General features: G+C 35.0%; 1 protein-coding gene and 1 non-coding gene across 2 annotated transcripts in view; one reads left to right on the forward strand and one right to left on the reverse strand.

Moving 5' to 3' along the window:
- Window positions 1-4,346: 4,346 nt before the first annotated feature.
- MACC1 (MET transcriptional regulator MACC1) overlaps window positions 4,347-25,842 on the reverse strand; it is a 30,863-nt gene continuing 9,367 nt past the window's right edge. Inside the window, exon 4 of the mRNA XM_049785978.1 lies at window positions 4,347-4,559. Coding sequence (XP_049641935.1) covers window positions 4,347-4,559 — 213 coding nt within the window. The remainder of the gene's footprint in view (window positions 4,560-25,842) is intronic.
- LOC126026367 (small nucleolar RNA SNORA51) lies at window positions 14,973-15,104 on the forward strand. Its single transcript, XR_007501659.1, has one exon. It is a non-coding gene; the product is annotated as a small nucleolar RNA SNORA51 (small nucleolar RNA).

A 25,842-nucleotide genomic window follows, 5' to 3' on the forward strand; every position in this document is an offset into this window, starting at 1 on the left:
GTTAATAACCACTATTGTATACACATCCTAACTTGGCTTCATTTAAAGTCTGAAAAAAACGAAGGAACCAGGGCTCACATAAAATATTGTTACATTATTTGAGCTAAGGAGGGCTGCCCTATCTCACCACCTAATGGTATGATACAATTGGGAAACATGTCATCCTGTGCCCTTAGATAAACCAAAATTACTATTTACAGAAGACTGACTTAGACAAACATGGTCTGGACAGAACCTATTGAGGGATCAACAAGGAAGTCCCATCCTAGACCTCGGCCTAGAATTTGTACAAAAATCAACATCACTAATTCCATAGAATTTTGACTTTGACAACCGCGACCATGCAGAAATTCTGGAATCATGCTGAAAGACTATACTCTAGGCTCTGTCCTAGGATCTGAACAAAAACCAAGACCACTAATTACATAAGATTGGTCACAACAAAGGTGATGGAACAGAACCCTTAGAATGATAAGGAAAAAAATCTCTCCTATCCTTCACCCTATATCCTATGCAAATAACAAGAGCTCCAGCTACCAAGGCCGGATGCCATCACCCACATCTGAGTGGAAAGTTTCCCAGCAGGACAAAATGACCTTGGGATGCGTAAATGAGTGAGTACAGAGCCTGTAGTTGTTCCTATGGCAGTATGCTTCAATGGTGGTGAAACCCTGCATCTCTTAGGCCAAGGGAATTCCCGTTCTCATTTCCCCAATATTTACTATGCCTATGCAAAACAAAAAACAAAAAAGGAAGAAACACAACCCTTTTTTTAAGAAGTTGCTGGTCTGTTTTCTTTATTTCATTATTTTCTTTCAGTTTAGTTTTTTTTGTTGTTGCTGTTTTTTTTTTACAGTAGCAGATGGTTTTTGGTTTTGTTTTATTCTTTTTTATGTTCTTTTTGTACTTTTGTTGTTACTCCATTATTGTTTTTTGTTTTTGAGCTGTTTGTTAACTTTTTCCCCATCCTTCTTCCAAATAGATACTTATAACATCTAGATCAACTCCTCCTAATTTTTCTCTGGTTTGTTTGCCCTTACACCCTCCATGGTACCAGAGCAAGACAGTCATATTTTCAGTAGGTGGAAATAAAATATGATCAGACTTGAATACCAAATCCAAAGTCAACAACAACAGGATCAATACCCAATCTACAACAAGCTGTACAAGTGGGAAACAGTTACTCTAGCATTAAGGGGAGCAACGGAAAAAGATGGGGGATGCATGATGGGAACAGGGACAGTGGGAGGACAACACTGGTGGTGGAAATGTCCCTCATTCATTGTCACTATTGCCTTAAATATTACTGCGAAAGATTTGAAATTCACTTTTACCACAATAAAAATGTAAAAAAATATTGTTACATTACAAAGTAAGCAATAAACTAAAATTTTATCCTAATCCATCATTACAGGAAAAAATGGGAACTTTAAAAAAATCATCCATGCTTTCCCACTTCTGAAATGCTTTAAAAAGGCTTTGATAAATGGGTTTTGTTGCTTTTAATGATGTCAAATAGAAATTTAAGGACCTTTCTAATTTTCTTTATTTGCTTTCCAAAATCATTATTTCAAAATTAAACGTTGCTAATTATGGAAACTCATTAAGCAAGATTAATCCAAAAGTCAGAATTAGTAACAATTTATAATAATATAAATCATGTATAAAAATGATCTTTGAAAATGAGTTTAAAATTTCTCTAGATAAATTTGCCCAAAATATTCAGAAAATACCGTTGTGCACATTAATATTTAAATCAATTGCTTTATCCTTAAGTTGTATTGATTGCTTCTCATTTAAAAAAAACTCTTATATTTTCAATTACATCAGTGTTAATCTAAACTGATTTATTTAATCTTAGCCTAATTACCTAACAAGACTTTTTAGTCTTCCTAGAACATGGATCCTGGAAAAACCCAGTTATTCATTTCTTTAGTATCCCTTCCCGAAAATTTTCTGGTTTGCTGACATGCTAATCGAGTTCCAAGAATGGCCTAGGGAAAGCAAAATCACCACTGAAAAAATAATTGTGTCTTGGATGTACAAATTGTTTATTTTTTTTCCTCTCCCTGAATATATTTTTCAACTAAAATAATTCTGTCCTTGAATGTGTGTACAGAACTCCGTAGGCAGGCTCTGTTCTCTTATCATCAAATATAAATATGGAAAGCCTTAAAGATTGTTCTGGAACCCTAATTCAAATTACCTTTGCCAACATCCAAATACCCCAAGGCGGATGTATTAAAAGCTCTAAGATGATTTTGCTTTTACTTTTTAGCCAAATGGACATGTTTTATTCAGGATCCCTTAACAAAATCCTTATTCAGCTCAACCCGATTACTTTCAAGGGTGTGTCTTCTTTTTTCCAATTTTTCATCCTGTCTTCTTACTGGCTCCCACCCATCTTGAATCTCTTCCTGAAATTTCTCCTTCCCACAACTTGCTCCAGTGCAGAAATCCCTCTTATTACCTTCCCCGGCAGACCTGAAGTTAATAACTGATTTACTGCCAAGTTCATTATTCCCTTGCAGGAAAAACTTTCTGTCCAATGCCCAACACATATTATACCATGTTGGATAGATGTTGTGGCCACCTTTGTAAGTTGTTTCTATAGATTATATTTATACTGAGCTGCGTAATTTTTAATTATTATTATTGCCTAGTTCTGTCTTTAGTTATTCACATCCTGATCAGGACCATGCTGCCTTTTTTTTAACCATTTATTAACAAAAATCACTTAATAGGTATGCAGTCTCTGAATTAACTAAGACAATAACTGAGTGTCCAAAACACAAAAACACTGGAAGCCATTAGAGGATTGACATTTTGGGTAATTGCAAGTCATCACTTTAAAACTCTGAGGTGTTTACATTTAATGTGAAACAAGTTTTTATATAATCTTTGTCTTCAAAAGCTTTCTAAGCACTCTTCTGTACACACAGAAATATATGCACTCATGAGAACACACCTGCCCACTCTCATGCGTGTCTAAAAACCCATATGCGAAAAACAAGGGCCGGAGAGTATAGCATGGAGGTAAAGCATTTGCCTTGCATGCAGAAGGGCAGTGGTTCGAATCCCGGCATCCCATATGGTCCCCTGAGCCTGCCAGGAGCGAAGCCAGATAACCCCTGAACACCGCTGGTTGTGACTCAAAAATTAAAAAAAAAAAGCACAAAACAGATGTGCCTTTGCATTAGAATTTGAGCACACACAGGTATCCATATGTTTGTGGTTAATAATGCAGTATAAAAAGTAATGAACCATGTAACTTAAAAAAATAATCCTTATTATTAACAATTTTGGATAATTAAAGAACATTTTGGTTTTATGCCCTTAAAGGAGAAGTCCAGGTTTAATAGTCTCACAAAATGCCAAAGAAAAGTGATGAATGAATACTGCAGTCCAGGGCCTGGAGAGATAGCACAGCGGCGTTTGCTTTGCAAGCAGCCGATCCAGGACCAAAGGTGGTTGGTTCGAATCCCGGTGTCCCATATGGCCCCCAGTGCCTGCCAGGAGCTATTTCTGAGCAGACAGCCAGGAGTAACCCCTGAGCACCGCCGGGTGTGACCCAAAAACCAAAAAAGAAAGAAAGAATACTGCAGTCCATATAGATAAATAGAGGACACCGATTCTGCTGTCAAATTATGTATTTATTTTGTCACTTTTTCAATAAATAGTGGAGTACAACAATGAGCTTCAGTCAAAATTTTAGAAAGAATCATCTTCCTACATGTTTATACACATATTTAAAATTTACTATTATGCTATAGAGAGTGTGTTTTTTTGTAATATAACCAGATCTTTCCAGCAGAACTCTTATTTTAAATTAGTATTGAGTTTTATTTCCTTACACACAAAACATAAATAATGCTGGTAAACACCAGTAAGGCAAAAAAATTGATATAAAAAATATAAAATCTGCTCAAACATGTGCATTGACTTCTCCAATGTCCCTACTTGTTTTTTTGGAAAAATTGAGGTTTTCACATTCCAATTCTCTATTTGATGTGTTTGATATATATCTTATATGATAAGTTAACCTAACAGCCCTTTTTCTTAAGTTAAGAAAATGAAAAGCCATAAGAGAGAGCATTGCTCTCAATAATATAGCAATCAAGTATTTCATATGAAATATTTCTGATTTCTGATTATAAAACCCATCTTTACATTTTAGATTAGTACATAGTTTCATGGGGAATTTTTTCAACCACACAAAATATAACATACTTTTCTGAGATTCTTTCACATACTTATATACATATCTACACACACACACACACACACACTCACTTTGTATTCCTCATATAATCTCAGTCCTTCCCAAAACACTTCCATCATTTTTTTTATTTTTCCTCAGAAAAGGAGAATGCACTTGCTCTCAAAACTTCGAAAGAATTGACAAGTATTAAGGCTCCAGTTAATTCTCGCCATTGTTTAGTCACAGGGTTTTTCATTCTGTCCAAAGTTGATTGAAGGTCTTGTAGCATCTCTCTGTAGCTATTTTCGTAATGAGTGCTCCAAGTATAGAGGAAATCATAGGCAGGTTTCCACATCATCTACCAAAAATGGATAAATAAATAAAAAGAAAATTAGATTTAAGTAGTGTAAAAGAGGGGATAGAGAGATAGCCCAGTGGTAGTGAGTTTGCCTTGCATGCAGCCTATCCAGGACGGACAGTAGTTTGAATCCTAACATCCTATATGGTCACTGGTGCCTGCCAGGAGCCATTTCTGAGTGCTGAACAAGGAGTAACCCCTGAGCACCATCAAGTGTAATACATAAACCAAAAACCAAAAAGAAAACAAACATAAAAAGTAGTGTAGAAGAGAAACAGAGAGAAAAATAGATGCTTCAATAAAAGGGTAGGAAACCATTATAAGTAAACAGAATATCAGTTATACATAAACTTTTACTGATATTCTAGATAATATGTTTTAATAATTATTATATCTCTGTTCTCCTAATCCTGAAGATTTTTGACAAGTGGGAGATTTCCTTTTCTAGAGCTGCCATCTATACATTGCCATACTATTAATGAAAAAAGTTTCTTGCACAATTTTTGTTAACAGGGTAAATTTTATTCTGAGAAACTGTTATGATCGAAGAGGTAACCTCTTTATAAGTATCCATGGTGAACATTATGACTTTATTTATGAGGAACCTATAGATTATATTTAGGACTTTAAGTTTTCTGAGCAATTAAGGAAACAGAAAAAGGCAGCTTTATGATCAAGTCAAAAAGAAAGCAAAGATATATTTCTCTAATTAATAAAATAACTTAATAACACATTTATGACCAAAATAAAGCTCAAAATTCAAATCTTCATTATACTTTTGCTATGCACCTAAATCATACCAGTGACATCATTGTTTCCATGGAAATAAATGTACGTCAATGAGGAACTTCACATTCAAGCCTGTATGTGATGGTAACCAAGGCAACAAGGCTCAGTGAGCACAGAGACAAAGCTGACAGACCAAATAAGATAAACTGTGGAATACACATAACTTAAAATGAATTTTCTCAGGAAAAATAAGAAAATAATCCTGCACCTATTATTGTAACATTAGAATATAAACTTTTTACTTGCTACTTGAGTTCACTAAACTAATTTATTCATGGCTCTATTTGCTTGCAAAATGCAGTAACACAGGCTGTGAGCTGAATATTATGCTAAGTTGTTCTCTTAAAATAGAGTGTACATTAACAGTAATATGATATAAAGTAGAGCCTTGGGATATAATATTTTCAGTCTCTTCTCATATTTCCATAGATAACTGAAATTAAAATAATTAAAGACCTAAAGGAGTTTCATTATGCTTCAATTCAATCTGCGTAGGTTAGATATCAGTATTAGAAAATAATTGGAGTATGGAATATAGCGGGTAAGGTGCTTGTCTTGTATGTGGCTGACCTTGGTTCGATTGTAGGTATCCCATGCAGTCCTCTGTGCCCCAACAGTAGTGATCTCTGAGCACAGAGCCAGGAATAAGTTCTAAGCATTTGTGCGGTTGATTCAAAAACAAAAATTTCTGGATTCAATGTTTCCAAACTGACATTCATGAGAACCCACAATATATACCATCTAGCTTTATTTTCCTGACATTATTAAATTTTGAAGGAAAAAGGAAGATGACAATAAATAGAATGACACTGTATAGAGGTATACATGATACTGCAATGGAAAACATCCCATGTCTCTCTAAGTTTTCTACTTAACAACCTGATTCTATGGACTATATCCGCAGTCACAATAGAACATGAATTAAGTGTCCTCTGTATTTGGGAAGATACTCTCAATGAGAACAAAGCTTTTAAAGTGTAGGTGAACACAAAAAAAGAAATGAAAGAAAAGAAAGGTAAGGATAGAAAGAAAGAAAGAAAGAAAGAAAGAAAGAAAGAAAGAAAGAAAGAAAGAAAGAAAGAAAGAAAGAAAGAAAGAAAGAAGAGAAAGAAAGAAAGAAAGAAAGAAAGAAGGAAAGAAAGAAAGAAAGAAAGAAAAAGAAAGAAAGAAAGAAAGAAAGAAAGAAAGAAAGAAGGAAAGAAAGAAGGAAAGAAAGAAGGAAAGAAAGAAAGAAAGAAAGAAAGAAAGAAAGAAAGAAAGAAAGAAAGAAAGAAAGAAAGAAAGAAAGAGAAAGAGAGAAAGAAAGAGAAGGAAAGAGAAGGAAAGAGAAGGAAAGGAAGAAAGAAAGAAAGCAAAGGAAGGAAGGAAGAAAGAAAGCGAAGGAAGGAAGAAAGAGAAGGAAAGGAAGAAAGAAAGCGAAGGAAAGGAAGAAAGAAAGCGAAGGAAGGAAGGAAGAAAGAAAGTGAAGGAAAGGAAGGAAGGAAGGAAGGAAGGAAGGAAGGAAGGAAGGAAGGAAGGAAGGAAGGAAGGGAAGGAAGGGAAGGAAGGAGATGCTAAAGCATATTAATGGACTCAATACAACCTGCCACTCTTCAGATATAGATTATCATGAAATAAATCAATGTATTGAGCTTATCTTAAATTTTGTAAAAAAAAAAAATGTTGTGATCTGTATTTTATTTGGCATCCACTTAAAATTTCTTGCTGGTCAACTAGCTGGTACATTATTTTTTCAATTTTTGATGTAATCAAAACAATGGTGTTTATAATTAAAAGCTCCTAATGGTGTCTCTTCATATCTTAACAGAAAATTCTTTTACACATATTTTTATAATAAATAACAATTAATAACATGCTAAAACTAAGGTGGCAACATGGTACAACAGAATACAGAACTCTTAAGAAACACACATAATTTTTGTTTGTTCACTGTTGTGCGATTCAAATTTCATGCATAGAGGCAACCACTAACGCCTCACTCACTTTCCTGAGTAGAAAATTTCTGCATCACAAATCTAACTGCAGCATTGTAAAACTCTATGTATAGAAAAGCCCTGAGGCACACTCAGTTATGAAGCAGCCTCTGTGCTGTTGAAGCAAAAAATATCACAGGGTGATGCAGGAACTGGCAACTCAAAATTCAGAAGTTCAACAATTCATGTCCTTAAACAATTATAGAGAGGGCCACAATCTGCTCCCATTGGCAACCTTTACTGACAGCATAGCCAGTTGCTGAAATTTGGAATGTTTTGGTAAGTTCTGTATCCTAATTAAGACTCTGAAAAGGATCCCCTTTCACCTCCACTTCTAAATAAACTTTTCTACCTTCTAAAAATAAAGACTCTGAAAGTGTATTTAAAAGAGAGAAAAGGAAGGAAGGAAGGAAGGAAGGAAGGAAGGAAGGAAGGAAGGAAGGAAGGAAGGAAGGAAGGAAGGAAGGAAGGAAGGAAGGAAGGAAGGAAGGAAGAAAGAAAGAAAGAAAGAAAGAAAGAAAGAAAGAAAGAAAGAAAGAAAGAAAGAAAGAAAGAAAGAAAGAAAGAAAGAAAGAAAGAAAGAAAGAAAGAAAGAAAGAAAGAAAGAAAGAAAGAAAGAAAGAAAGAAAGAGGAAGGAAGGAAGGAAGGGAAGGAAGGAGGAAGGAAGGAAGGAAGGAAGGAAGGAAGGAAGGAAGAAAAGAAAGAAAGAAAGACAAAAAGAAAGACAAAAAGAAGGAAAAAGACTGGAGTTATATAGCACAGCGGTAGGGTGTTTGCCTTGCATGTGGCCAACCCTGGATGGACCCTGATTTGATTTCCGGCATCCCTATTGTTTCTCAAGCCTGTCAGGTGCGATTTCTGAGCACAGAGTCAGAAGTAACCCTGAGCGCCGCCAGGTGTGACACAAAAACAAAAACAAAAACAAAAAGACCTCAGGAATATGATTAGATTTTGATTAGTTAGGAATGCAAGGGAAAAGATGGACCTGCCAGAATTCATCGAAGATACCTTAAATTCTAAACCCTAAGATGGCTAGAAATTGGTATTTGAGGTTTTTTGTTTGTTTGTTTTGTTTTTTTGTTTTTTGTTTTTCGGGCCACACCTGTTTGATGCTCAGGGGTTATATGGGACACCGGGGGATAGAACTGAGGTCCTTCCTTGGCTAGCGCTTGCAAGGCAGACACCTTATGTCTAGCGCCACCTCGCTGGCCCAGTATTTGAGTTTTTTTTTGTGTGTGTGTGTGTGTGTGTGTGTGTGTGTGTGTGTGTGAAAAGTGATAAGATAATTTTAACCATGGTAACTGATAGTAAAATTTGAGGGTGTTTAGTGTTCCATTTCCCATTGCAGCAAACTAAACTTAAATATTGCTTTTTTCTTTTTCTTTTTTTCTCTACTTTTTTTTTTGTTGTTGTTTTGTTTGTTTGGGGCCATACCCAGCAATGCTCAGGGGTTACTCCTGGCTCTGTGCTCAGAAATCATTCCTGGCAGGCTTGAGGAACCATATGGTATGCTGGGAACCTGTGTTGGCTACGTGAAAAGACTTTATCTGCTGTGCTATCACTCCAGCCCTAAACCTGAACATTTCTTCAACACAAAATTGGAGTTGCTATATTTACACTCCATTTTTGGTAGTATCAATATAGATAACAGAAAAACATTATTGTTACAAATATGAAGGTATTAGAATTACATTTTTGCTAATTAGTTCGCTTAATTAATATTTAATAGTGTAGTACCTGTAATTCTAAGGAAGTTTGTTTATAGAATGGAATGAAATGCTGAATATATCCAAGATTTTTACTTTTTAGAAGAGAAATACTTTCATAAGCAGTAACCCTTATAAAAATTGACAGAATCTGGTAATTAGTTTAAAAATGCCAAATAAGTTTTATATTTTAATCCAACAAGAGATAAAAACTGAAAGTTCTATTGCTTGAGAAGCACCATAACACACTGGTAAGAATAATGGATGTTGGTATCAGAATAACACATTCTGATTTCACATTTGAGTTCTAGATTCTGTTGGGTGGGTTAATTTGAGCAAATTAACTAAGTTCTATGAACTTAGGATTTTGAATGTATAAATAAGACTTATTTACAAATTTTAGTTCCAAAGTATTATGAAATATCTAGTATACAACTTGCAATTGACACATTTTAATAGGACATCAAGGAAAATGAGTATTTTTAGAGTGAGGTAAAAATTAAGTATTTAATAGTGAATTAATATATGAATTAATATATAGAGAAATTAATATATATAGTGAATTAATATATGAATTAATATATATAGAAATTAATATTTCTATATGTGAAATTACATATAGAAAACAGGAAAAGATTCAGCATCACTCGTGAAAACATGATGATGAAAAGCATGAGATTAGAAGAGAATAATGAATAAATATGTATTTTTCAAAAAAGTCTGTAGTTATGAGCTACAAATATTAAACAAGAGCAATAAATTGAATGGAGAAAAGCTGAATCCCAAGTGATGTAAAATGAAGCAAAAGCCAAGGATGAACAGAATCCAAGAGAGTATAACTATTGGGTTTGCTGTCCTAAGTTCTTACCAGTTCCCTTTAGGGCAATCATGCACATCGTTTCCAAAACCATGCTCAGAAACATTACATAAAGAAATTAAAGCCATTTATGATGTAAGGAGAACATTGAAATTGGCAGTTATAAATTAATGTTGTTACCCTGCAAAGAAGCAACTATTAGATATTTATAAGCATTCTACTTTTTATTTTCTCTGCCTTAACATCAGGATAGATAGAAACTTTTAAGAGTAAAGAGAGAACAGTCATAACTGGCCATTAATTTGCCTTGGTGAAGTCAGTTTTATGAAGCGTTGTGGAAGGTACAGTTAATGTATAAGAAGTGCCAAGCTCAAGGAAACAAGAGAATAAATGGGTCACACTTTTGAAATGTAAAAGTTAAAGGGAGAAAAATCTAGAAAGAGACGTGCACAATAAATGTATGTTACAAATAGAGGGGAAAAACCCTCAAAATGTAAGCAGTGATTTTTTTGAGGATAAAAGTAGAAACATTACACCAGGTACTCAAGAAGACAGGTTAACTTACTTAAGATAAAGAATATAATATTAAAATCATAATCAAATTAGTATAGATCAATAAAGGGACATTTATCCATAAAACTTGAAAAGCAATAGAATCAAATGCTCATGTACTTGAAGCACTAATTTAAAATAAAACACTAACGTTTAAGGACTTTGCTTTTCCGTATGATGCAAGTTTCTGCCAAGCATAATAGATATAACTTTCTCTTTTTGAAATTTGTCAAAAATAAAAACCAGGCAAAATATCAGCTTTTATCAATACACTAAAGAGTTTAATCAATTATTTCTTATCCTTTGTGATATACCAATATAACACTTGAGCTCATGCAAAATGATACTTAATTTCAAAATAATTTGGCATTACTGAATCATTCTAGTTCTTCACTAAGTGAATGAAAATATTTATAAAAGCAAGAGCAAAAAAAGGAAAAATGCATGAGTTGACCTTAGATCTTTAAAAATTTGATTCAATAATACATATTAAGATCCCAGAGGATTCTATATTGTATAATAGATGAAATAGATCAGCTAATTATCCCTGAAAATGTTCCAGTGAATAACATGAGCAGAATAAAAAACATAATCTCTGGATTGACCTAAATGATGTCCGCCAAATGCTGGAAATGAGTGACAAAATTAGGTTTCTGTTGTCTTATAACTATTTGGAGGTTTAAAAATAGTTCATCCATTCTTGCTCAGTGTTATGCTTGAAGGGAAGCTATGCAGATATTTTCACAAATGTTTGGACAAATCAAAAGAAAAGCATGGTTATGAGGGTTGGTTTTTTTTTTGTTGTTGTTGTTCAAGGATTCTTTAACCACAAAACAAATTTCTCTTCATCTTCTAATCTCTGTCACAAATATTTGACACGCAAACATCTTCCTTAACCCTCTAATTTGGGATCTTTCAGTGTTAGCTTCATTGTATTTTTCATTAATCTTTGACTAGGAAGCAAAGGACTCAGAAAGGCAGAGAATTGTTCACTTCTTGCTCATATGCTTTCATCTCTGACTATAAAGGGCAGCCACTCCAATAAGGATTTAATTTATCAATATTGAATAGTTTTCCAAACTTCCAGCACTAGTGTAGAAGAAATATGTCTTTTCTTTATCTTCTAGGTATTAGAGGAAAAGGCAAAGACAAAGGAACACAGTAAAAGTAACAAATGGGATGCCAAATAAATTGAAATTGGAATGAGTTTAAAAAAATACACGTCCAAATTTAGAGTGCTTTATTCCCAGAAGCCAATAAGACTCATTAGATAATGTACTAGATAATGAAATGCAATGCGAATAAAAGCAATTCACTTTTGAAAATAGCATTCCAATGTCTTATTGTAGCTAAAAAGTATGAAGAGCATGAAGAATGCCATTGGTTTAACTACCTTTGGATAATTACATTTTGCCACATTAAAGCATTAATAATCCACCTACTTTCTGCATAAAATTATAGGAGCTATTTTGTGACTTTCAATACAATTAACTGAAAAAGCAATAAAGCAAATTTGCCTTACTAATGATTAATACAAGTCTTCTATTGTTAGAAATTCATTTAAAATAAGCTTTATATCTTCTGTGATTGTTCAGAACATGAATATAGCTGAAATTGAGGTCACACTTGTCTGAAAACACAGTTGTCAGAAAACAATGTAATTTGAGTAAATTTTTTGGAAGGGGATTGTATATGGTGAAAAATCTTAAAATTCTATAAGAAATATCTCTTGGTGGTAAACCAGCCACTTATGACAGTCTAACATCATAGGAAAACATGCAAGCTGTGCATTTTTTACCAATCATTTTTAAGACAGCCTTTTCTGCTTCTTTGCCATTTACTCCTAGACAACTACAAAAACCACATATTGGTATACAAATAAAAATGTCAAGGTGAAAAGAAATTGTGTTTTCCAATTAAATGTTTCAGTGGTTTAATTAAAGAAAAATGAGAGAAAATAGAGTTATAGATGAAAGCCCTAGAATTATGGGCCAGAGTGATAGTACATTGCGCAGTGTACTTGTCCTGCATGTGGCCAACAGGGGTTTTATCCCCAGAATCCTATATCCAAAACATTACCGGAGTAATTTCTGAGTGTAGAATAATTCTTGATTCAGGAGTAATCCCTGAGTTACTTTGGGTCTAACTCCAAAACAAAACAAAACAAAATCACAAAACAAAAAGTGCTTCTGGAATTAGAAAAGCACATTGTGCATCTGACTTTATTCTAGTGGTTTATAGCTTAAAACCTTGAGTAAAACATAAATCTTTACTGGGTTCTTATTTTTTCCATTTGTAATTGTGGGTGGAGAGGTATACCATAAGTAATGCCATAAAGTATAGCCAACTGCATAATGTAACTAACATAAAAGACTTTGGCATATACTAGGTGCTTGGTCAATTCAACTGGAGCTTACTCTTGATATAGGGTTAAAAAAACCATGGTATTGCATATAAGAAAAATAATTCAGTTCACATTCCTAGCTACAAGGCCATTTAATTAAATTATTTTCACCAATTTATTTTATTTCTTTTTTATTTTTCTGAGGATTATTGCCATTTTACTTATGTTAGTCCTTCCAATCTATTGGCAAGGTATGTGTCTCCATGTTCTTGTGTTCTCTTTATTTCTTGAAACAGGGTTTTGTTATTTTTTTTTTCGTGTAGGTCCTTCCCCTCTTTAATTTATTTGACTCCATGATATTTGAGTTTGTGTGACACTAATGTGAATAGGATTGTTTTTTTTAATGTCCATTTCTTCTCTATCATTATTGGTGTACAGGAAGGCCACTGATTTTTGCATGTTAATTTTGTAGCCTTCTACATTCATATATGAACCTATTGTTTCTAGAAGCTTTTCGGTAGAGTCTTTAGGATTTTTTAAATATAGTATCATGTCATCTGCAAACAGTCAGAGCTTAACATCTTGCTTTCCTCTCTGGATGCCCTTGTTATCTTTTTCTTGCCTAACCACTATGAAAAGAACTTCCAGTACTATGTTGAATAGGGGTTGTGAGTGAAGGCAACCTTGTCTCTCACCAGATTTTAGAGGGAAAAAACTTTTAGCTTATCTCCATTGAGAAAAATAGTTTCTAATGGCTTGTGGTAGATAGCCTTGACTATCTTGAGAAAAGTTTCTTTCATTTCCATCATGATGAGGGTTTTTATCAAGAATGGGTGTTGGACATTATCGAATATTTTCTCTTTATCTATGGATATGATCATATAGTTTTTAATTTCTTTTTATTGATATGGTGTATTATGTTGATTGATTTACATATGTTAAATCATCCTTGCATCCCTGTAATGAAACCTACTTGGTAGTCCTGTATGACCTTCTTGATGAGGTGTTGGATCCTATTTGCCAAACTTTTGTTGAGGATCTTTGCATCTGTGTTTATCAGGGACATTGATGTGAAGTTTTCTTTTTTTTGGGGGGGGGGTTCGGGGCACACCCATTTGATGCTCAGGGGTTACTCCTGGCTAAGCACTCAGAAATTGCCCCTGGCTTGGGGGGACCATATGGAAAGCCAGGGGATGGAACTGCAGTCCTGATCCTTGGCTAGTGCTTGCAAGGCAGAAACCTTACCTCTAGCGCCACCTCGCCAGCCCTGAAGTTTTCTTTTTTGCAGCATGTCTGTCTGGTTTTGTATCAGGGTTATGTTAGCTTCATAAAAACTATTTGGGAGTGTTCCTGATTCTTCAATTTCATAAAAGAGCATGAAAACTATTGGTAGTAGTTCCTCTAGAAAGGTTTGAAAGAATTCATTAGTGAATCCATCTGGGTCTGAGCTTTTGTTTTGGGAAAGATTTTTGATTACACTTTTAATTTCCTCAGTAGTGATGGAATACATTTTCACTGATTTATTTTAATGTGGAAAATGTTTAATAAATATTGGCCTAAATCTTAGAAATAGGAGTAAACCTCAATAAATGAAATCCAGTCAAATATTACTATCTCCAAATTCATTTTAAAATATATCTATGATATTTACTAAAGTGATATGATTTGTATTTGTCCCAAGGCAGCAATCAACATAAAATATAGATTTAAACAATACTGTAGAGAAAGCACAGCACACAAGATTCCATCCCTACACTCAACTTGGTGCTGGAACTCCACAAGGAATGATCCCTGCATACAGAGTCAGAAAGTAGGCAAGTGTTGAGTACTATTGATTGTGGCCCAAAACAAAGAATACAGATTCTATTCTAAGATAATAGGAAGACAATGAACTTTACTATGTTGTTTTTTCTTTATTCCATCATTTTAATGAATGGCTATATTTTTAAAATGAACACTTGTAACAACAAACGTTATTGAATAAGCTGAAAAAGTTTTGACAGGTTGTGATATCTCTAACACAAATAATGTCACTTATAATGTATTCTATCACTTCCTAATTGGTAATAAAATACTTCGTTTCTTTTTTTTAATAAAAAAAAAAACTTCACCCTTAAGAATGAAGTACTGAGGAAGGGAAGAAGGACACTTGGGATATTGGTCATGGAAATATTGCACTGGTGAAGGAATATATATATTAAAAAATAAAAAAAAAAGCAAAGAAAAGATAAGGCCTCCCAATTCTTACCACAGGCTGTGTTCTTTACACTGACTGTATAAAAGAAAAGGTAAAGTAAATGCACCCCATATACACCTCAACACAGGCCCTTTGCCTGGTCTGTATTGTGAATTGGGGGACAAAAAAAAAAAACAAAAAAAAAACAAAGAATGAAGTACTGAAGTTTGGACTGAACCTTGGCAGATAAATGAAAATATGACAGCCATATATGTAGAACCTATAATCTGTTATGTGGGCCAGAAAACCTGGAGCTCAGATATTTTATCTATTGAAAAGAATATATTTTCCAAGGAAAATAAAATTTTATAGTGACAGTAAGGAAAAGCTGACCATTCAAGATTTTTCTCCATTTTTTTTCATGTAATATCATTTTCAGAAGACCTAAAATCACTACTGGTTTACCTTTCCTACATTATTTCTTTTTTGTTTGTTTGTTTGTTTGTTTTCTGGGCCACACCCAATGATCCTCAGGGTTTACTCCTGGCTCCGCACTCAGAAATCACTCCTGGCTTGGGGGCCATATAAAATGCCTAGGGATTGAACCTCAGTATGTTCTATGCTAGTGAAGGCAAGGCAGACATCTTATCACTCGTGCCACCACATAGGCCCCCTCCAACAGTATTTCTAAAATTACACACCCAAATCACTAAAAATGGCTTATTTTGTTCCTTTCTACAAATCTCTCTATATTATACAGTTGCCATACTTACCCTCCTCTTTTTATCAAAATAGTAGCTAATATGCATGTAGCACTACTAAAAAAACATTGCCTCAAGTATTTCATTTTGTTATTTCATTTAAATCCTATAACATTTGATGAAAATGTATTTTATTTGCCTCACTTTTTATGAAATGAAAAAAATAATTTCTATGAAAGCAACTCAAGGTATTAGAATCAATATATCGTTGAATTGCTTGAAAAGAATACAAAGAATCTTAACTTCTAATCCTCTGGTAGGCATTTAAATGTCTTCTTCAATTCCAAAGTATGTATCTCTCACTATATAATTCAATAATTATTAAAATGAACTCTTCTCTCTAGCACAGATAGTCTCCTTGGTTTCTAGAAGTCTGTGGTCTCCAGCCTGAATACCAAATTCTCTTGTTAATCCTCTTCAGTTACTCAAATGTTACCTATCTTCTTTAGGCCAGTAGGTGTCCCTCCCTGGTTGTTCTTGAACATTTTTCTATTTCATTTTCCAATTGATTCTGAGCTATAGGACAATGTGGATGAGACTATATAAAACAAATCTCAATTAAATCCTCCTTCTGTCAGTCAATATTATATAATTAGGAATACATTACCAATCTCATGTAATCACAACTAGCTTACACAAATGCTTTAGACTCAGCATATAAGGATCTGGTATTTATGACGACAGTTACATTGAAGTTGCAATCTCTTAAAGTTAGTTAAAATGTTTAGTATTGAAGAAAACTGTTAAATTTCAGTGAAGAATACCAAGACTAGTATCATCATTATTTATATGCCTTCTGTTTATTTTAAAATATAATAATTTAAATTTTAAATGTATTGCAGTTCTCAAGTCAGATGTACTTTTGACTTTAAAAAAGAAAAAAGTCACATGTTTTCATTCTGTTTGCGCTTTACTGCAATGCCTAATGATGCACCAAAGTGGAGAACTGTTAGTCCCAAAAGATGTTTAATATGAAGATAAATTAAATACTGAAACCAAAGCTAGAAAGAAAAGATGCTAAAATACTAAACAAATAGGGTGAATTTCACATAGAATTATCATTTAGTTATTAAAAATACTAACATAATTAGATATTTAAAGCTTCCCTTCTGTGTTAATTTAATATAGCTCTAGAATAAAGTGTTCTGAACACCCGTAGAACCAGCTAGAAAATAAGAAAAATAAAGGTTATTAGAAGAAAGAACACAAAATATGGAAAGAACATCTTATTCTTATTGTTAGGTTGGTGGCTAATGGAAGAGAGTTATTAGAAAATTATTGTTGTTTGTGATAATAGTTCCTAAAAAACTAAGTGAGACTATCCAATTTAGGCCTAAGAATACTTTCAGAAACCCTCTGTACTATCTTTAAAAATTTTTTTTTCTTTCTTTTATTGGGGGGAACATTTTAGGTCACACCCGGAGGCATTCAGGTGTGTTCTTGGCTCTAAGCTCAAATCACTCCTGGCATGTTCTGGGAACCATATGGGATTCTGGGATTGAACCTGAGTTTGTCCCAGGTTGGCCACATGCAAGGCAAAAACCCTGTTGCAGTGCTATAAATCCAGCTCAAAATATCCAGATTTTCTAATCTATTTTTCTTATACACATACATAATTTATTTTTTATTTTGGGATCATATCTGGCAGTACTCAAGGTTACTCCTGTCCCTGAGAGCAAAAATCACTCCTGGCTGAGTGCAGGGGACCACAGTATAACAAATAAATTAGTTTCTAGTATGCATCAAGTGATATTCCGATATCTTCAAAATGAAAGCCACCATAAAAGTAAGTTCTAGTAAAGTATGTGACCCAAAGAAGCCAACTTTCTAAAACATGAGTTTGCAAAGGAGTTGAGGTATGGTAAGGGAAGGAATCCTGAATTGATGGAAGGATCTGACACTCTTTTTGGGTATGGAGATGTTTGAGATGGAATTGCTGAATGCCTGAAAGAAACTCTTGTAGATCATGTTGAGTAAAAATGAATAAAAGAGTGCTCACTTCGGCAGCACATATGAAGGCCAAGTAAAGTTAACTCAACAAACTTACCAGTACTTCAATGGGAACTATGGGCCTGCTTTTGGTGGGCCTTAGTTTGAGGACCTCTGCCTGGGATTGAGAGGAGGAGTCAAGAGACAGAGGAGGGGCCGGAGAGATAGCATGGAAGTAAGGTGTTTGCCTTTCATGCAGAAGGACAGTGGTTCGAATCCCGGCATCCCATATGGTCCCCCATACCTGCCAATGGCAATTTCTGAGCATAGAGCCAGGAGTAACCCCTGAGTGCTGCCAGGTGTGACCCCCCCCCCAAAAAAAAAGAAGAAAGAAGAGTTGAATAGTATGATGCACATCCCACACATGAGCACTTCAGGCAGGAGATGAGATGAGTCAGCTGCTAAGTAGGACAGGCAATGGCTGCAAAAACACCTTGTTGGTTAATTAATGTCCTCTGCAGGCCCCAGGTGGCCTGCAGGCTAGAGTTTGAGAACTCTGTTCTAATGTGTACTAAGAAAAAAAGTGGGGAAAGATTCCCCTTTCTGCATGAAACTCACTCAACACCATTCTCTGCACACTCGAACAGAAAAGGCCCAACTCTGTAATTGAAATCAAATAATATGAACAACTAACTAAATACTCAGATTACAGGGCCATAAACTCTGTGTGTATGTATGTGTATGTGTGAAATATGTTTAGGACAAGCCCTCCTGCACTCTACCCACCCCTAAAAAAAACCCAGCAGCCCCACCTGCCAGCCCCATCTTCCTGGAAGAAAAAATGGACTCCTGCACTAAGATCTTAAAACAAATAATGGTCACTGATATTTCCCAGGTAGTCTGGTCCTAGATAACCACACTGAGACATTCTCAGATAGGGAGAAAATGACATATTAATCAATCAACCCTAGTGTGTCAACAAATACAGACCAGTAAGTCCTTAGATGATGATTTTAGTAACACCATGGAGAGATACCACAATCATTCCAAATTGAGCTGTATTAATTTAAGTGTTAGTAATTCCATTTGTCTTTGTGCTATAACAAGCAATATGAAGTAACTTTGTGCCTGCATGGAGAAGGCTGTGGTGATGAGTGAGAATTTGGGAACAATGGTGAAGGAAGGTCATACTGGTGATGGGAGTGGTATTTTCATATCCAAAGCCTGCAATGACTGTACTATGAACAATTTAGTAAATCAAGGTGTTAAAATGAAAATTTTAAAAAAGGAAAAAAGAAATGCACTACAGAAAACTGTACGCTCCCTAGTCCATTTTCAGTTCCCATCTTGCAAGCATCCAGAACTAATATCAGTACGTTTTAGTATTTTTGACTTGTAAATTGATCATATTTAAGACTCATCATTTTATAACAAGAAAAGAAAAATTAATTGTACAGATATTTTGTGGTGTTGGGTGGCTGAGTTTCATGCAGCTAAAATTAATGCATTGTTTAACATAGATTACCTAACAAAAACAGATCCTATAAATGATTTAAACTTGATTTATGTCTTTATACCACAGATCATATTTAAGCATTTAATAATATGGATCTGAAAGAAGACTTTTAGTCTCCATCATGATAAATTAAACATAGCTCCTGGGAAAAACACTCCCTGGGACTTTTCTTTCTGCTTCTTATTATTTATCAGCCTCAGGCATAGCCTTAGTCATTTATCATTTGGTATATGTAAAAGTAAATACTAGAAAAGTAGACTTATCGGTGGCTCTCCAACAATATTTGAGGAAGTCTATAAATAATCAAAATAAGAGAGAAATCAAATATTCACCAATATTGAATACATAGAACTTTATTAAGAAAAAAACTTTCAAATGGAACTTTTTGGTAAATATTTATTTTTAAATAAATTTTAGGTTTACAATAAAATAGAAATCGTATTTCCCATATACTCCCTATTACTCACAACATAGCTTTTATCCTCCAACATAAAACAGGGCTGTTATTCTATACTGCACCATAAATGGCATTTTTATTACAATTGATGACTCTTTACTGACATAATAGCAACCCAAAGTCCATAGTTTACCTAAAGGTTCACTCTCAGTATTCTATATCCTATGAACTCAGACAAATGTATGACATGAACCTATTAACTGTGTTACGTACAAGGTATTTTTGCTCTCCTAAAATTCTCTCTGCTGTGCCTAACCATCCTTCCTTACATTTACCCTATCTCTTTTGCAACCACTTATCTTTCTACCATGTTCATAGTTTTCCGTTTCCTGATTATCATATAGCTGGAACATATAGAACATGTTTATATTGGTATCTTTTGAATATTCTTATAAATTTGATAATAATTAGCACTTCTATTATTTGATATTGCAATAACTGAGAATATTCCATTGTTTGGCTGTACCACAACTAAGGTGTCATTAGTCTACTAAAGATAATCTTGGTTTCTTTCAACATTTGACAATGATGAATAATTTTTTATAATATAAGAGTAAAGTTTTTATGTGCTTAATGCTTTTAAATATATTAAGAAGATTTAGTGCATCCTATTTTATATATCAATATTTTTGTAAACATACCAAGTAGCAAGATACAAGATATATACAAGATACTGTGTAGAATGTGATATGCTTGTGAGAAATTGTCAAAATGCCTTCCACAAAGACTCACAATGTGCATACTTTCTAGTAACAAATGATAGTTCTGTTATCCTCATTCTCCACAGCATTTCATATTGTCTGCACTGGATTGAACATTCTAAAGGTGTGTTCTATTATCTCAATTAGGTAATTGTTCATAAATTAAATAAAATATCAGAGTAGCATTTCCTGTATAAGAATCTTTTCTCGGTTCCCGACTGTGAGAAATTGTAAGTGTTGCCTGTGCGTGTTTCTCCACTGTCCTGTCTCCTGAACCTCTTGGGAGTGGGCCAAAAAGGGCCCAGGAAAATAGCTCTCCCAGAGGCTCATCCAAGGGCTGGAATGCCAAGGAACTGTGCCCAACCATGAAAACTGGCTATCCGCAGTATTCTGCAGAAAGGAAAGAACTAACCAGACGGTATACACCGTGGGACCAATAAAAAAGCCCTAGTCTAGGGTTTGAAATACAACCTGCACAACAACCATGAACCCCACATCCAAAGGTCTAGCAGAGACAATTGTAATGGAATCTGGCTTCTGGAAGCACAAAGAAAGATGCTATCCTAAGTGCCATCCTAGGTACAGTGCAAAGACCAAGACCACCAACCACAGATGATGGATTAAAATGACACTGAGGGAACAGAACTCCTGTACCACAAACACTGACGTCATCATAAGTCCCAACTCTGAATCTGTACAGACACTGAGATCTCTAGACACAGAGGTCTGATTGTACCACCCAGAACAGAACAGAAGTCTCCCAAACACGACAAAAGACCACCGGGAGAGTAAATGATCCTGAACAGAGTCTATAGCTGACCCTATGACAATATATGCCAAGGACGGAGAAACCCATAACTCTCAGGCCAAGTGAATTCCTTTTTGAATGACCCCAATATTTACTGTGCCAGGGCAGGAGGGAAAAAAAAGCATAAAACATTGTTTACTTTTTATATATTATTTTTTACTTTCATTTATTATTATTAGTATTATTTTTTTTTTTACTTACCTAACTATTTTTGGTCGATTTCTCTGTTTGGGTGTGGTTATTGAAGCTGTTGTCCCCAGATATACCTATTTTTTTCTCTTCTTTTCTTTTCTTTCTTTATGGGCTATGTCATGTTTCTTATCTCAAGACCATGGCGGGTTTTTTTTTCTTATTTTGTGCATGTGTGGTGCTTACCATTATTGTTGGAGTCCTCACTGGATATTGGACACTTTTTTTTTTGTACTGATAAAATGTTTCATTTTCTTTTTTCTCCTTCACCCCTCAAATCGGTGATAAAAGCCTCTAGAAGGACTCTGCCCACTTTTGGAGTATTAGACTTTTACCCCAGTTTACTACTTTTCTCTTCTTCAAACCAAACCACGTAAATTTAACTAGCTAGGCCTGCCTCCCAGTTAGAGGGGAAAATTAGGGAGACACCTAGACCAATCAGATGCAAGACTACTATGTAGTAGGATAGGTACATAGGGGACCACATATTCTAGCAGCCCTGGGGGTGAGGGAAGAGGATACGGGAGATAGGACAAAAACGGAGGTGTAGGGAGGACAATTTGGTGATGGGAATCCCCCCTGATGTTATGTAAATATTTAACTAAAATATTATTGTCAACAACATGTAAACCACTATGATCAAAATAAAAATTATATTAAAAAAAAAAAAAGAAAGGAAAGTCAGGCTGGGAATATCTACGCCTGCCCAGTGGTTCCCGACTGTGAGAAACTGTAAGTGTTGCCTGTGCATGTTTTTCCACTGTCCTGTCTCCTGAAACTCTTGGAAATGGGCCGAAAAAAAAAATAGCTCTCCCAGAGGCTCCAGAAGAGCCATGTACTCTTTCTAACCAATGAACCCCACCACAACACACAGAAAAAATCACACTACAAGCTTGACAATGGGGAAACCTCACAGGCAAGCACCATGCACAGAGAATGAAAACAAAAGCGCGGATGACCTAAAAAATTCCAACAATCTGATTAACCTCTCAGATAAGGAGTTTAGAATAGAAATAAGGAAGATGTTTGTAGAACTCAAAGAAAGCATAGAAGATTGATCTGAACAGAACACTAAGACAGAAATCAGAAAACTCCAAACTGAAATAACAGATCTGAAAAACATGGTAGCTCAACTGAAAACCTCAGCCATCAGGGTAACAGCAGCTGAGGACAGAATTGGCGTGCTGGAGAATGAGATTCAGAAAAACTCAACACAGCAGAAGAAAATGGAAAAGAACCTTATGACAAATGATTAGGCAATGGAAAAAGTACTCAAGAAATGTGAACAGATGAAAATAGAAGTCTTTGATAAACTCAACAAAAACAACATAAGAATCATTGGAGTCCCAGAGGCCCAGGTAGGAGATCTCCAGGAAGGATAAACTGTCAAAAACATCATCAAAGAAATACTCCCAGAGTTAAAGACTACATGCAGTCAAATCCTGCATGCCCTAAGAGTACCAGCTAAAAGAGACCCAAAGAAAAACACCCCAAGACACATCCTCGTTACAATGACAAACCCCAGAGATAGAGACAGAATAATGAGCAGCAAGATCAAAAAAGAAAATTACATTCAAAGTAGCATCCCTAAGACTTACAGCAGACATGTCACAAGAAACTCAGGCCAGAAGACAGTGGTGGGATATTGTGACGACTGAATAAAATGAATGTCTCACCAAGAATACTGCATTCAGCCCGACTCACATTCAGGTTTGAAGGAAAGATACATACTTTCATGAATAAACAACAGCTCAGAAACTTCACAGATGAAAAACCAGCTTTAAAGGAAAAACTGACAGGTCTACTTTAAGACAAGAGAGACCAACAAATACAGCAAACTTATCTAAAAAGATGACATTAAATCCCAGGACAATCATCTCCCTCAATGTCAATGGACTAAATTCACCAATTAAAAAACACAAAGTGGCAAAATGGGTCAAAAAGATGAATCCAAACTTCTGCTGCCTACAAGAAACACATCTGAATAGTCAGAAAAAACATAGACTCAAAATCAAAGGCTGGAGGAAAATCATCCAATCAAACAACACCCTTAAAAAGCTGGGGTGGCCATATTAACATCTGATGACAGCAACTTTATACTCAGAAAAGTTTTAAGGGACAAAGATGGACACTCTGTATTAATCAACATATATGTGCAACAGGAAGAAATCAGACTACCAAACATATATGCACCCAATGAGAGACCAGCAAATTATCTAATACAATTACTGACAAATCTGAAAGAAGACATCAATAATAACATAATAATTGTTGGAGACCTCAACAATGGCCCTGTCAACACTTGATAGGTCAAACAGACTGAAACCCAACAAAATCATACTAGCCCTGAAAAGGGAAATGGAAGAAAGAGGACTAGTAGATATATATAGGACAATCTACCCCCCAAAACTGGATACACATTCTTCTCTTATGTACATGGGTCATTCTCCAAGATAGACTACATGCTGACACATAAAACATACCTTCATAAAATTAAGAGGATAGAAATCTTGCTGACCACAAGGCTCTGAAATTAGATGTGAACTACAAAGGCACACAGAAGAAAAACTTTAACAATTGGAAATTAAACAGCCTGCTACTGAACAACAAGTGGGTCCGAGATGAAATCAGAGGAAATCAAAACTTTCCTGGAAACAAATGATAATGAAGACACAAACTGCCAGGATCTATGGGACACAGCAAAAGCGGTTCTGAGAGGAAAATTTATAGCTCTGCAAACACACATCAGGAAGGAAGAAGGGGCCTATCTGAATAGCTTAATGAAACAGCTCATAGAATTAGAAAGTACTTACCAAAAGGACCCAAAAATATGGAGATAGAAGGAAATAACAAAGCTGAGACAGAAATCAACAAAGTGGAAACCCAAAAAAACAATCCGAAAGATCAACGAAAGAAGTTGGTTCTTTGAAAAAATAAACAAGATTGATAGACCATTGGCAAAACTCACAAAGAAAGAGAAACCCGATAACTCGTATAAGAAATGAAAAGGGGAAGATCACGACAGATATTGCAGAGATCCAAAGGGTAATCAGAGACTACTTTGAGAAACTTTATGCTACTAAATGAGAACCTAGAAGAAATGGATAAATTCTTATAACCTTCCACAGTTAAGTAAGGAGGATGAAGCATATATACACCCCCCATCACTATTGAGGAAATTGAAACAATAATCAAACATCTGCCCAAAAAGAAAAGCCCAGGTCCAGATGGATTTACTAATGAATTCTTTCAAAACTTTCAAGAGGAGCTACTACCAATCCTATCGAGGCTCTTCCATGAAATTGAAAAAACAGGAACACTCCCAAACAGCTTTTATGAAGCCAAACTCAACTTGATACCAAAATCAGACAGAGATGCTGCCAAAAAAGAAAATTACAGACCAATATCCCTGATGAATGCTGATGCAAAGATCTTAAACAAAATCCTGGAAAATAGGATCTGATTCAATGTATCATCAAGAAGATCATACACTACAACCAAGTAGGTTACATCCCAGGAATTCAAGGAGGGTTTAACATCTGTAAATCTATCAACATCATACACAACATCAACAAGAAAAATAAAAATCACATGATCATATCAATTGATACAGAGAAAGCATTTGATAAGGTCCAACACCCATTTTTGATCAAAACTCTCAGCAAGACGGGAATTGAAGGAACCTTTCTCAATCTAGTTGAAGCCACCTACCACAAGGCAATGGCAAATATTATCCTCAATGGAGAAAAACTAAAAGCCTTTCCTCTAAATTCTGGTACAAGCAAGGCTGCCCTCTCTCAACACTCCTTTTCAACATAGTACTGGAAGTGCTTGCTACAATGATCAGGCAAGAAAAAGATATCAAGGGAATCCAGATAGGAAAGGAAGAAGTCAAGCTCTCACTGTTTTCAGATGACATGATACTCTACTTAGAAAACCCTAAAGACTCTACCAAAAAGCTTCTAGAAACAATAGACTCATACAGCAAGGTGGAAGGCTACAAGATTAACACACAGAAATCAATGGCTTTTTATGCACCAATAATGATAGGGAATAGATGGACATAAAGAAGGCAATCCCATTCACATTAGTGCCACACAAACTCAAAAATCTTGAAGTCAACTTGACCAAAGACGTGAAGGACCTATACAAAGAAAATTATAAAGCCCTACTCCAAGAAATAAAGAGAGGACACACAAAAATGGAAACACATACCCTGCTCTTGGATTGGCAGGATTAACATAATTAAAATAGCAATACTCCTCAAAGCATTGTACAGATTTAATGAGATTTCTCTAAATATACCCATGACATTCTTCAAAGAAGTGCATCAAACACTTAGGAAGTTCATCTGGAACAATAAACACCTCAAATAGCTAAAGCACTCCTAGGGAAAAAAAAATGGGAGGCATTACTTCCCCAACTTTAAACTGTACTATAACACAATACTTATCAAAACAGCATGGCATTGTAATAAAGACAGACCCTTAGATCAGTGCAATAGGCTTGAGTTCTCAGACAATGTTCCCCAAACATACAATCACCGAATCTTTGCCAAAGGAGC

This window comes from Suncus etruscus, chromosome 13 (genome assembly GCF_024139225.1).
Source record: "Suncus etruscus isolate mSunEtr1 chromosome 13, mSunEtr1.pri.cur, whole genome shotgun sequence".
NCBI lineage: Eukaryota > Metazoa > Chordata > Mammalia > Eulipotyphla > Soricidae > Suncus > Suncus etruscus.